The following is a 13,203-nucleotide window of genomic DNA, read 5'->3' as shown; positions in this document are numbered from 1 at the left end:
GGTAAACGAGTAATATTATAGTGGACCTCCACAAACCCGTCTACCAACATTTCGCAGAAATCTGGCCTTATTAACTGGTTGGTCGCATTAAAGGGGTGCTTTAATGAAAGAATGACTCGCTGAGCTTGTGTTCGGGCCTGAATAAGGTGGCCGTAATGACGAAGTAATCTTGTTAATTAAGGCGGGGCTCAATTTCTTCTGTGGATAGCTAGTTTTAGTTCCTTTGTGTTAAATCTTTAATTGTGATTTGCAAAATGCACGAGAGTGCAGCCCAAGTGAAAGTTAATAGTGTTAAGATACAACCTTGTTTTGATTTCTATTTTCTCGAGCACGCTTAGCTCTCAAACCATCACCATGGCTTCGAGACAGTGCAAAGGGTCAATCACGTTTGACAAGTGTTTGGAGGGCTGCCCAATTGCCCGCAGGGAATGTGCGTCGTTTCATTGATATAAAATCTCCCAGAGTAAATATTTTCGTCTTGTTAATAGAATAATTGACAAGCAGAGAACGCATAATAAACTAGCGGCATGGTATAAATGCCCGGTGACCCACCCTATGTGATCACCATTTCGCACAGCAACGGTATTTATTAAGTTTAAGTGGGTATACTGTAAATTGAAACATAAAAAATCTTTTGCCGGTGGCTGTCTTCAAAACAATTGGAAGGACGGGGGGAAGGAAGCAGGCAGAAACACTATTTTATTCATGTCCAGACTATCTGGAGCCTTGCACTCCGCTGTAAACACAACTTTGTAATCAATAATAAATGTCGTCAGCAGCATACTTCACGCACTCTCTTTTAAATTTTTTAGCAGAGTTCGTTATTTCTGTGACAATTTCCTTCTCTTCCGTAAACTGCACTCCCCCCCCCCCTCCCCCACCACCACCTTTGTTTTCATAATCTTAAAGTAGACATGTTCAGACTTCGAAAACGAAAATATTTAAGAACGAATCACGGACCTGCAAAATGAAATCATTCTGAACCCGCGCCGACACAGTACGTGAAGGCGGAAAGCGCCCGAGCAAGGAAACAACATCCTGGAAGACATGAAACTTTACTCAGCAGCTTTTTTACTTATAGCGCTGTTGTCAATCTCAGGTAAGGAACGAAAAAATGAGAAAAAAGACTAATGCAACTGATTAAGTTAATATAGTAGTTATATTAAAAGGTTTGTGTGCATATGGAGACGGAAACCTCACAGTATAGGTTTGACCCCTAACCAGCAGTTCTGTTTCCTTGTAGTTCCTGACCGACCGCGAAACTTGGCTAAAGCGAGGTTCTTTAAATTGTTGTTCCTTTTTCATCCCCGGTTCTAAACTAGACAACATTAATTACTTGAAATTTAGCATGATCTGATGCCAAATCCCTCTCTTTAACGGCCTGCTTCATCGAGGTCTACAGAAGAAATAGAAGGCTGTTTATAATTTCAATGTTTTTTACTTTTTAGTAACACATACTAACGTCCCGCGCTAACTTTTATATCTGTAAAATCGTTTTAATTTCCGATCGAAAAAACATTCTGATCAAATCCGTTAACATAACATCAAAACACGACGGGCAAACTGCCGATTATTATTTTTCTTTTTCACTTCTTTACAACATATGCTCATCGTTTCAATTTCCAATCGTCGTACATCCGCATTTACCGCTCGAACAGTTACACTTCATAGCGCAGAAGGCGCACACTGAACGCAAACGTAGTTCGAGCGTATGTGCTTCGGCTACAGAATTACTGCTTTTGGCCTGCGTGCAGTTCTAATGACGAATCTTTCACGTCGCAAAACAAGGCTCGTTACTTGAAAAGAAAGTATAAAAATTTATTAAAAGCGTTTGACGTAGAGCAGGGTTGACGCTACTGTCTGGGTCACGGCTATTGCTGTTCGGTTCGAACCACAACTTATTTGACGTGCCGTCTGAGTTTTCAAGTCGATTGTCGCCAGTAATCTCGGGGAGTCTTCGCCACAAACGCTTTCAGAACATACCGTTCTGAAACTATTAAAAAACAAATAGGGTGCGTTATTTTGATGCAGTGCCTAACAAGACGCCTTGTCCAGAAAGCTATGTCTTAGTGGTTAATTTTTCATACTCTGTTAAAATAACAACTGTTCGATTCAGTTCTTGCCCGTCGTTCTTTTGTCACTAAACCGATTTTCCGCTTTAATCAGTGTTAGGAGAGGCAACTCAGGCAGGAAGTTGGTAGATTTTAATACTCTGAGAAGTCATTTACGGACCGACATTGCCACGCACAATTTAACAGGTGGACTTATTATCACATCATTTGCGGCATATGATGAAATTTAAGGAAGCGGCGCCTTGGTCTCGCATTTTCGAATGGCAGGTGATACGTCAATTTGATCGACAATGATTGTTGCTCTAGCACTTCCTAAGTGACCAAGGTGAAAGTTTGTTTCGTAATAACTGATATTTACATCAGAATGAAAGTATTTAAATACCTTAGTAAGAGATTAGTTGGAACACACATAAGCGAATGTGACAGTCGTTAAAACAAGGTCATTAATTCATTCACAAGCCACAATTCATGTACATGTTAAAATTCGGGAAATTTATTGGTTTTGTGGAAAAGTTAATTTTTTACCGACTCACTTCACATTGCAAGATATCATTCGATTCGCCAATGTAAATCTTTACTGGATATCTTTAACCTGATTGCAGAATGCAAACATCCAAGAGAAAATGTTTTAGCAATTCCAACACCAAGACTAGATCAGACTACAATTTTGTCATTATTCTTCAATTCTCTTCAATGATTGCTTCCAACTTAGGAAGTACTCAGTCACATAAATTTTACTGTATATAGCGACAAGTGCAACGATGCTCCCACTCTTCACAAACAGGATGTCTTAAGAAGTGAAAATGTATTCATGTGACCTCTGATGTCAAGAACACTTAAACACCACGTGTAGAAAAGAAAATGATTTACCATCGAACCTATCAACTGGTCAACCGGAATTTTTTTCCCTTCACAATTGGTCTGGCTCTTTTGTCCTCATATTCTTGAGATACCTTGAACGCATGGTTAACGTAGGGGTGGTATCATATTTAAAATGTATTTCTTTTAGGTGTTTAATTAGGTTGCTTTGTATAAGTTCCCACTGGGATAATCAGGCTTTTATATACCACTCCTTGTAAATATCACACCACTTGACGCTGACCAGTTTACTCGAGGCTGTTTTTTCCTTATTGTTTATATCGTTGTTGAAAATAGCGTGTGACATTTTCTTATATTCTTTGGCTTGTAACCTGTATTCAGCGTGTCTCAGATTCTTGTAAATAACCTCGATCATTGCTGGCGGCTCCCTCCATTATTTGATGTATTACTTGTGTCCTCTAATTATAACAGAAATGTTTCCTATTCGGCTGAGCGAAGCGAAATAGAATAGAACAAAGGATAGAAACAAAATTCAGTTTTCTTCAACTCTTGTCCTGTGTGAAAGGGCACAGGTAAAGTCAGCATACGAGCCAAGTGGCCCAGCAGGCTGGAGCTTATCCCGGTTTCTGTGGTGTGAAGTGACTAGGAGTATTTCTACTCCCCCCTGGATGGGATGCTGGGCCACCGAAGGGTTACCTGCAGCATTAAGGTCGCCGGCTTGATAATCAAGGAGTTAAGATAGAACACCTCTCTGACAAAGATATACCGTTTGGCATCCGAGGGTGCGAGGACGAGTTATTTGTTAATCATACTTTGATAATTGCTAAACATGCAGTAGTTCTTGTAGATGAGAACAAATCTCTCCCTTCAATTAAAGTATTTAATTCCAAAATTAAAACGATTCACCAGCTTGAGATAATGATCGCAAAATCAAATCAATAACAAATTAAAAGCTCACAATATGAAATGGGGCAAGAACAAAAACAATTAGACTGATATAGAATCTCGTGTTGTTGCTACACTGTGCTGAGTGTCATATCTAAAAGTAGAAAAGAGTTAAGAAGAACTGAGGTGTGTGTATGTAAATGTAAGATGTTCCGTGTCTGTTTGTTTATGAATTATGTGCAGTGTGTTCATATAAAATTGTAAGTAACTTCAAATCAACAGAAATTGATAAAATAAAATAAAAAATTAATAATAATAATAATAATAATAATAATAATAATAATAAGGTCGCCGGTACCCATTTATACACCTGGGTAGAGAGAGGCACTGTGCACGTGAGAGTAAAGTTTCTTGCCCAAAAACACAACACGATGTCCCCGACCAGGGTCGAACCCCGCGGACCGCGCGATCCGGAGTCGAGCGCACTAACCATAAGGCACGGGCCTCCCAACTCTTGTCCTGTGTGTTCTCGCTTAATTGAAGTTTAAAGTCTTCCACCCAGATTAAGCCTTCATTGGTAACCTCATCACGACCTGCATGCGTAGGTATAAAAGCACCGGTCTCCACACTTTAAAAGGCCTGAAGCAGGGTCCCTGATCAAGTGCTGTTAATGAGGAATTCAGCCCCTCTCGGTGGACGTACAAAATTATACTAAAGTTTTCTTTGAAAACCCCCTTTTGTTTTTAACAGATACTAAGGCCATAATTCCTGAGATGAAAGCAGTCCACGCTAATGTAGTAGCAAGACAAGGTTCTAATGTCACCTTAAAATGTCGCGGTCGTGAAGTACACGAGGTCGATACTGAGGTGCAGTGGAAGTTTAACGGCCAAATTATCAAAGAAGATACCAACAAGAATGTTACAGTGAAGTATCACTGGCGAAAAGAAGTTAGAAAAGGGACTTTTTCCCTGCAGATTACAAGTGTTTCAGAAAAAGATGTTGGTAAATACGCCTGTAAGGCCAGTGTAAGTGACTTTGGAAAGGCAAACGTTGGTGAAGATTTCATAGAATTGTCGCTTTACAGGAAGGGTGAGTTTCACTTACTTATGTTACCTTTATGCAAAGTTCTTTTAACTTACAGGAACAGCTTAGCAGATGGCTCTTGAGGCCAGTCCTCTCAGTTGTTGTTGTTTTTTTTTTTATGAACTAAAGATAGCGACAAAAATGCCTTGTTCACAATACTCGTTAAATGACGGCTCTATTCCTATTTTAAAGACACATGTTAGCTTCCAAATCACTGCAGACGCCTAAAATCGCCCGAAAGTGGCCGGAAGGGATGTCATATATAACTCTATCTTTCCTTTTTCTTCTGCCAGTGCTGAACGTTACGACCACGCAACAAAACATCACGTTACATGAAGGAGGCTCAATAACTCTTCAGTGTCAAGTAAACTTTACGGAAGGTGACGACGTCTGGACATTTTGGCTTTTTAACGGACGGCTAATGGAAACTATGCTCGTACAAAAAGCACGTGGTAACAAAGCATTAAGTAACACAGTTAAAGAACATAGCTTGCCATTGACACTGAAACATGTGGGACTCGCCCAAAGTGGAACATACACTTGTGGCGCCAATTCCACTACCATTATAAGTGCACAGAACATATCAGTAAGCGTGCATGACGTACCTGGTCCAAAACTGAACCAATCTCTCTCGACTGTCGAAATTACAAACGGGAGAAACAGGACGATAAGTTGTATTGCAGTTTACCCCGAAGCATCGTATGTCGACACCTTTTGGCTTTTTAATGGAAGTCGAAAACAAACCAACAGCAAGTATGAAGTAAACGATGAGTGGCTTGGTCGCAGTGAACGATCTATTAATACGAAAAAGATCAGTTTAACTATATATAATGCTGAATTGAATGACAGTGGACAATATTCTTGCGTTCTTAACACTTCACATGGCTTGAGACTGAAAAACTTCAGGGTTCATGTCGTTGCTGATGCCAATGGTAAGTTTGTTTGTTTATTTATTTATTTATTTATTTATTTATTTATTTATTTATTTATTTATTTATTATGTCTGCCTAGTGGAATTCCATTCTCTAGAACCTTCGATTTTTCGAGCCTCCTCATAACTCGTATCGAAAGTCATTTTCCTGAATTCTCGAACAAATTTTCGTTTCCTTTGCTGAATCAAGGAATAGGGATTTCACTGGCCACATTTGGATGCGTCAAAGAATACCGAATGGTGGAACTACCAAAACGCAACGACATGAAGCAAAACCAAGTTCTTTCAGTGGTCAAATAAATTACACAAAAAGCCTTTAAATTAAACACAAGTATCATAAAATGAAGCTCTCCGGTAAGCTTATAATCAGAAGAAATTATATCGTTCTTTGAAAGCTAAACCTAAATAAGAACTCATCGGTCTTTTGTAATCCATCAAATATTTTTGCTCGCTCGCGATTGGTTTAAGCCCATCACGTGACTGAATATGCCCCAGCTAACAGTGGGGAATATCAGAGCGATATTCCCCAATTTTGAAAACTGCGAGTGTTGCAAAAACATTTGAAGGATAATTAACACAATAGTCCCCATTTGGTGCAAAAAATACGCTGGGATATTTGTCCCCGGACTTATCTGTTCCTCAAAGCAACGCTCTCGGAAAACTGTTCGCTTCTCGGAACAGATAATGTCGGTTGAAAAATATCTGACTAAACTTTGGCGCCAAATCAGTGGAGACTAGAGAGAGAGGGAGTAGAGGAATTTTTCGCGACGGATTATTGGGTCTCAAATCTGCAGAGTGAGCTTCTTACGAACTTTCGGTGTCTAAAACTGAACGCACAAGTGCAAACTCTGACCACAACTTAAATATGTTGTAATCACAGGCAATAACTATAAATAATAAATATGCGAGTATAATAATAATTAATAAATTTCCGAGTCATAATAATAAAATAAAGTTGTCGTTGTTACTAACTCAGAGGACAAGTCCACAACTGGCAAACCAAGTTCTCCCCATTGGATTAGGTAAGGGTTTTCAGCTTACAGAATGATTATTAATAAAGCGGCTTGTATCATGTTCATTGTTTAAACCTCGGGTGACTTCGATATAATGACGGGGGTGCTCGTCGGAAATTTTGAAAAGAACCCCTAAGACGTACCAAGATCTTGTTATGTGGGCGTGGCTTGAAATTGTTTTCATCCCTACGTGGTATCAATTACTAACTGACTTTACTAGTAAAGTTGATTGTCAAATATCTCCTGTAATATTTTTCTGATCAAAACCCTAAAGGTTACCGCGAAAGCTCCCGCTGTGGACCTTTCGAGGCTGAACACCCTTAAAGGTACCAAAACCGCTTTTTCAACCCTCAAGTTGCGACGAGCACCCCCGTCCGTTTTATATGGAAGTCCACCCCCCTCCCCCCTTTCCACGCTCGGGGGATATAAACTTCTCACCTAATTTTAGAACTAGTAGTTCCCTCAATTAAATTACAAACACCACTACACACTGACTTTTGACTGAATTGTTGAGCAAACTCAGTACACTTTAAAAAGTCCTAAGCAAATCCATTCTCTATCAGTGAATCTAGGGTGGTATATTCCAAAAGCAATGCACATCTGTGCTAATTTCTATGTCCATATTAACACCAAGAGACCAATATGACCTCTTGATTTTAACATCGTATATAATCTGGAAATTACCGCTTCTCTTCACAACAGACCAACAAGATCACAGACCACCCACTTCGTCGGAGAGCCATCTCCTTCATCAAACGCAATGGCCGATGTGGATCTATTGAGAACGATGCTGTTTATTGCTCTGGGATTGCTGGCTGGACTGGTAGCGATGGCAGTTATTATAACGCTCTGGCGTAGAAGAAAGCGTCAGCCGCCTGGTTCATGTAAGTCAAAGAAGGCGTAACTAAACCGCAATTTCGTACAGAACGACTCATATCACGGACTTAAGAACGCATTAGGGTAAAATTAGCCACGGCTTTTTACCAGCGAATTTAATGTGGCAGCTAACTTTGAGTTGGACTAATATTCAATACCTGGCGGGTAGAATGCCCATAGTCACTTCGTATCACAAAAACCTTTCAGAAAGGAAACGGCCGTAGCTGTTTTGTCATTAGACCGCGTGGTTTTTATCCTACGAGCAGTTGGTTTCTCCAACGCCAGGGGAGAAACCAACTGCTCCAAAGGAACGTGGTCCTAATATCCAGCAAGCTAAAGTCTGCGTCGTGCAAAGTGGTCATCCCGGTTTCACCAACAATAAGCTGCTAGGAGTATTTATGGATGCTAGTCCATCGAAGGATTACCTTCCAGCACAATTCAATTCGCCGGTTCACCTTATACACCTTGGTCGGGTTGTTCGGAAGTCGGTCAAAGCTAACCCTAGACTAAAAGTTAACCGAAGTTTATTTTGTCGTGTATAAAAATGTTATTTACGGCGTATGTTTTGTGTAGTTTGAGATCATTCAAACTCAAAATAGAAGGCCAAACAATATGAACAGAAAACGTCATCGCAAAGTTACGAAACTCAAGTCAGTATTCTCGCTTATCCTGGGTTAGCTTTCTCGGGCTTTGGAAGACCGTACCCGGCCCTGGGTGTAGAGAGCTGCCTGTTAGAGTAACGCATCTGACCGATTGAAGAACACAACGCAGAGACTGGTTAGGTCTCGAACGCAGACCGCTCGACCTGTATTCCAACGCGGTAATCATGAGGCCACCGCGCCTCGCTCCGTGACGTCCTAATATTCAGCCGTGCACTCATATAATCAGTTATTATTTATAGCCAGTAAGTTTAACATAAAATCTCATGGAATTTTCTTTTTCAGTGAGACTTCCCCCGGATATGGACGAAAATGACTTTAAGTACGACGTATTTGTTACGTACAGTAGAAAAGATTTCCCCTGGGTGGACGGAGAACTGTTGCGTTTGCTGCGTGAAAACCAAGTCAATTACTGCGTTGACCATGTGCACTTTGAGCTAGGGAAGGCGTTCGTGGAAAGCATGGTAGAAAGTGTGTACCAGAGCCGCAAAGTGTTGGCAGTGTGGTCCGGAAGTTACGCATCTAGCAAATACTGCAAGCAAGAGCTTGACTATGCCATACAGCGCAGCTTTCAGAACAGTGACTGTTCAGTGATTGTCATCAGACTTGACAGAACGGACCGCAAACAGTTACCCAAACCCCTACGAGCAAGAACGTTTCTCGATTACTCTGACAGCGTGGAGAGGAAAGGATGGGAAAAAAGGCTCATCAAACATTTAAAAGGGCCAGATCAGAAGAACCATGCAATAGCAACTATTGTTTGACCTGAGCTATATACTTTGCTCGGGAAATTATATGTGGGCTAAATGAAGAACTTCCTGTCCAGGTTCTGTCCGCACTCAGCCCACTCAGCGGTCAAACCCAAATAATCAGTTCACCTGCGGTTTAAATTATATGAAAGTTTGTAAACTACTGTAAACGATAATGATAGTCCTAGGCTGTTCACGTACTCTCTTATTTCAATCGCAATTTACAGATTTCAGCGACCGGAATCGACCCGAATTGGCAGGAGTAACTGGAATGGACCGGAAAAGACCAGAAATACACCGGAATGGATCGAGATAGACGGGAATGGTACAAAAACTGGACCGTAATAAGACTGGAATGACCTGCTATTCAGTATTCTGGTCTATCCGGTCCGTTCCGGTTTGTTTCAGTTTATTTCGACTACGATAGCTTTCGCATTTGTTTACGTTTTTGAGCGATTCTTTTTGTCCAGTCAATGATCAATCAATCAATCAATCAATCAATCAATCAATCAATATATTTAACGAGGTCGGCATGCTTAGCTAAAAAGCTAGTTTACAGGTACGCCACGAAAAAAACAGAAAAAATAAATTATCGAAGAAAACAATCAAGGAAATATATAACACTAACTTAAACAAATATACGTAACAAAAATCTTAGCCTCGTGGTTGTTTCTATAAATAAAGGAGTTGCCTGTTATGATATCGTTATTGAAATTCTAATCCTAGACAGCTCCCGATGATTGAAATTTTGTCAAGACTGCCATACATGCACGATTGACTGAGGAGAAGAGTCTCCGAGAGTTGAAGAGGGTTTAAATCTTAACGACTATCATTCAAACAAGGCCAAGGAGAATGGGAGTTCAAGAGAGTCGGCAAAATTCATATATAGTACGCGAGCAAATACTCTCTTCAACCCCCTTAAGACTAGCCTGCGAACGCAGACTTATTTCCGAGCCAACTGACAGCCGGAAATACGTGTGCGTTCGAAGGCTATCTTGAGATCTGAGCAGGTTGAAATTCGATAAGAGTTTTCAGATGTTTGATTGAGGTGAATTTCAACGAAAAGCGAAATGAGGAAGGGTAAACCTCTGTCAAAACGGAACGGAATGGAGTGTAGCAGATTGAAAGATATGTACCAGACAGGACCGGAATGGACTCGGATAGCTTGGATTGTGCCGAACGAGTTGAAGTAAGACCGGATTGGGCCGACATTCGGTATTACGGTCAAAAGCAGTGTCATTTCAAGTAGTTCCAATATATTTCTTTCTCATTTCCGGTCACCCTTGTGCTATTCCGGCCCATTTCGGATCAGTCCACTCCATTCCATTCCAGTGTTCAGAAACGCTCCTACGGGGTCTTACGAACACAAGAAGTTCTAAGATACAAGCTTGACGTAACTTTTACGGTAACTATATCTCCCGTGACCATGGCGCATGGAGATTAACGCAGGATTTTGGCATTCCAGTTATAGGGATGTTTTGCAGTTCTGTTATAAGATTCCAAAATACGAGCGCCCGTGTTACTGGTAGCTAGCGGAATTACCACCAGTGTTCCGCAGCGTTTAAAAATGAACATGGCCAAGACATTTAAAAGTAAAGATAGTTGTGCATAGTTTTAGTCATTCGAATATCAACGGACAGTAATAATTTGATTAAACAGCCCTAAGAAAATGCGGACTGATTACTTTAAAATCGTGTTTCTATTAAACAATTAGATTATTCGCTCTCGATTTCTATCGCGTAATCGTTGACTAGGGCGCAGCCCGAGAAAACTATCACGCATAGAAATCGAGAGCAAATAATCTAATTGTTTTAGTATAATTCTACTAGTCGTCCAAAACTTTATATAAATCATCTTTACAGACACTTCGAAAACGCCAACAAGCGGCCGTCATTTCGTTAACAAGTGCACACTGATACGCTACTCACTATCTATCACAGTTTTTTCAGTTTTTTATTATCGCACACTACTTACAGAAAAACAACAGAATAGATAGTGAGTTGCTTAGCCAATCAGAGACCGGCATTCGTGATAGAACACTAGTAGATTTATACTAAAACTCAATAGAAACACGGTACATGTTTTCTATTTAAGAAATAGAAAACATGTACCGTGTTTCTATCGAGTTTTATATAATAACGCAAGTTATTCTCGCATTTTGATTGGTTCTCGCCTTTGATCTACTAGAGGACAGATGCGCGATTGAAGTCATCATTACTAAGTTTTTCCCTCTGTGTTTTAAAATCACTAGATAGTGTCAATAGATTGCACTGCGGTCCATATATTTTAAATGATTCTTTTTTTTTTTTTTTTTTTTGAGCCAACCAGCCACTTTGGTTATTTCACGGCGTCATTTCGGTATTCAACGCTCTGCAAGTCTGAAGTTAATAAAAAACATAATTTTATGAGTTGTCCAAACCGCAAAGGATGCGATTTTAAAAGCTGTTTAAATTGCGAACTTGAAATTTCACTCGCCAGCTTTTGACCTTTTGTTTGTAAAGAATATACCTTTTGTTGTGTGAAGGCCGTGTCCGTCGAATAAATGCACATCAGGCTTTACTTTCTTCCAGCTTGCATACACATCAGTGGTCTGCAGCTATATAAAGTTCCCGGGGTTCGTCGCCCCATCTCTCTTGGTTGTTTTCTTCTTCTTCTTCTTCTTCTTCTTCTTCTTCTTCTTCTTCCTCTTCCTTTTCTCTTTCGAGGACATCGTATTTCTCGACGGTATTCAACTCAAAACACAAAATATGCGCGTTTAAATCGTTCATGATGACTAAACAGTTCTTCAATGTCAGTATTAACATCATTTTCACACGCCTCACAGGGTCGATGGGGAAGGATTTTTCTCACAAATATCAACTTTGAAAACTGTACCGTAGGATAAAAAAATCAAATTGCGGCACACGTGCAGAAGGGTGTCAAACGCCCTTTAAATTGTTACGCCCTTCAACGTCCGCTTTATAATCAATCTAGACGACAGGATCTCGTACTGCACAAATACAACTATATGCAGCAGTACAGAAAATGGCGCTACATTTTGCTCTGGTCGTTTCAAAACTTCTCAGTCGTCGGTGGCTGCCAGTGGCAAAAAAAAAAAAAGAAAATTCATAGTTATTGACATACTATATCAAACACGAGAGACAGTGTTTCACCGAAATATCCAAATACCGAGAAGAGGGCTGAAACTACGATCCGCAGCGGATATTTGACGAAATTCGAGGTGTTTGGATAGCCGATGAAACACTGTCCCGAGGAGTAAACGGAGAACAAAAATCGTCAAAATCTTTGCTAATTAAGACCAAGTTTCCAAACCGGTTTTGATTTTCTTCGTTTTTAACTTGATGAATTATTAATGAGTTTGAGAAGGACAGATAAACTTAAGCGGCCTTCACACGGCAAACTTAAGTTGGCAAACTCGTGTTGGCAAACTCAAGTTGGTGTGTGTGAACGGAACAAAAACAGTCGGCAAACATGTTGGCAAACTGTTGGCGTCAAACAGAACTTGCCTCTGTTCTCGCCAACTTTTTCACCGACATTTTGGTGTTGATAAACTCGTATCTGACGTGTGAATGATTGGCAAACATGAGTTGGTAACTGTCAACCAACCAAATTACGCGCTCTATTCACGTGATTTATTTGCGTGACATTTCACAAAATGGTGGACGCCAGTCAAGATGAACGTGAGGCCGCATTTTAATTTATCAGCAAGGTTCACAATTGTCCGGCTGTGTGGGACGTTTCATCTGAAGCGTACAAAGATACTAAATATAAACAAAAGAAAATGGAGGAGCTAGCGGACAAACTGGGTTTCGTCCAAACCTTTCTATTTCTCCACCGCTTTCTGTTTCTTCTCTTCTCTTCTTCTGTTTCACTGTTCTAAGTGAGTGTTACTGCACTAAGTCGGCCATGTTGCAAATTACCGTGTGTTGTGATTTGACGCGAGTTTGACATGTGAAGGCACGAGTTTGCCAAGTTGTTGAAGTTTGTCAACTCGAGTTTGCCAACTTAAGTTTGCCGTGTGAAGGCCGCTTTAGTTTATTTGATCAGAGTTGGCGAATAAACACACTGCACGAATGTACTGTAAACCTCAGTATATTTAAACCTCAGTGGACGTTC

At 40.3% G+C, this 13,203-nt stretch overlaps 1 protein-coding gene across 1 annotated transcript; it reads left to right on the top strand.

Moving 5' to 3' along the window:
* Window positions 1–871: 871 nt before the first annotated feature.
* Window positions 872–9,787, top strand: LOC110041540 (uncharacterized). Its single transcript, XM_020746841.2, has 6 exons — window positions 872–1,099; window positions 4,527–4,865; window positions 5,153–5,791; window positions 6,767–6,812; window positions 7,506–7,687; window positions 8,624–9,787. The coding sequence occupies exons 1-6, from the start codon at window positions 1,048–1,050 to the stop codon at window positions 9,100–9,102; spliced, it is 1,737 nt and encodes a 578-aa protein (XP_020602500.2). The 5' UTR covers window positions 872–1,047; the 3' UTR covers window positions 9,103–9,787.
* The last annotated feature ends 3,416 nt before the right edge of the window (window positions 9,788–13,203 follow it).

Source organism: Orbicella faveolata, unplaced genomic scaffold (assembly GCF_042242905.1).
Source record: "Orbicella faveolata isolate gen_17 unplaced genomic scaffold, um_ofav_v1 contig_13, whole genome shotgun sequence".
NCBI classification, from domain to species: Eukaryota; Metazoa; Cnidaria; class Anthozoa; order Scleractinia; family Merulinidae; genus Orbicella; species Orbicella faveolata.
This window is presented reverse-complemented; position numbering and strand designations above follow the sequence as displayed.

What these genes read in the sequence shown, in the direction of transcription:
- LOC110041540 (XM_020746841.2), top strand. Translation starts at nt 1,048, where the DNA reads ATGAAACTTTACTCAGCAGCTTTTTTACTTATAGCGCTGTTGTCAATC. An exon ending in AGCGCTGTTGTCAATCTCAG is followed by an intron (nt 1,100 to 4,526) that starts GTAAGGAACGAA and finishes TGTTTTTAACAG; the next exon opens with ATACTAAGGCCATAATTCCT. An exon ending in ATTGTCGCTTTACAGGAAGG is followed by an intron (nt 4,866 to 5,152) that starts GTGAGTTTCACT and finishes TTCTTCTGCCAG; the next exon opens with TGCTGAACGTTACGACCACG.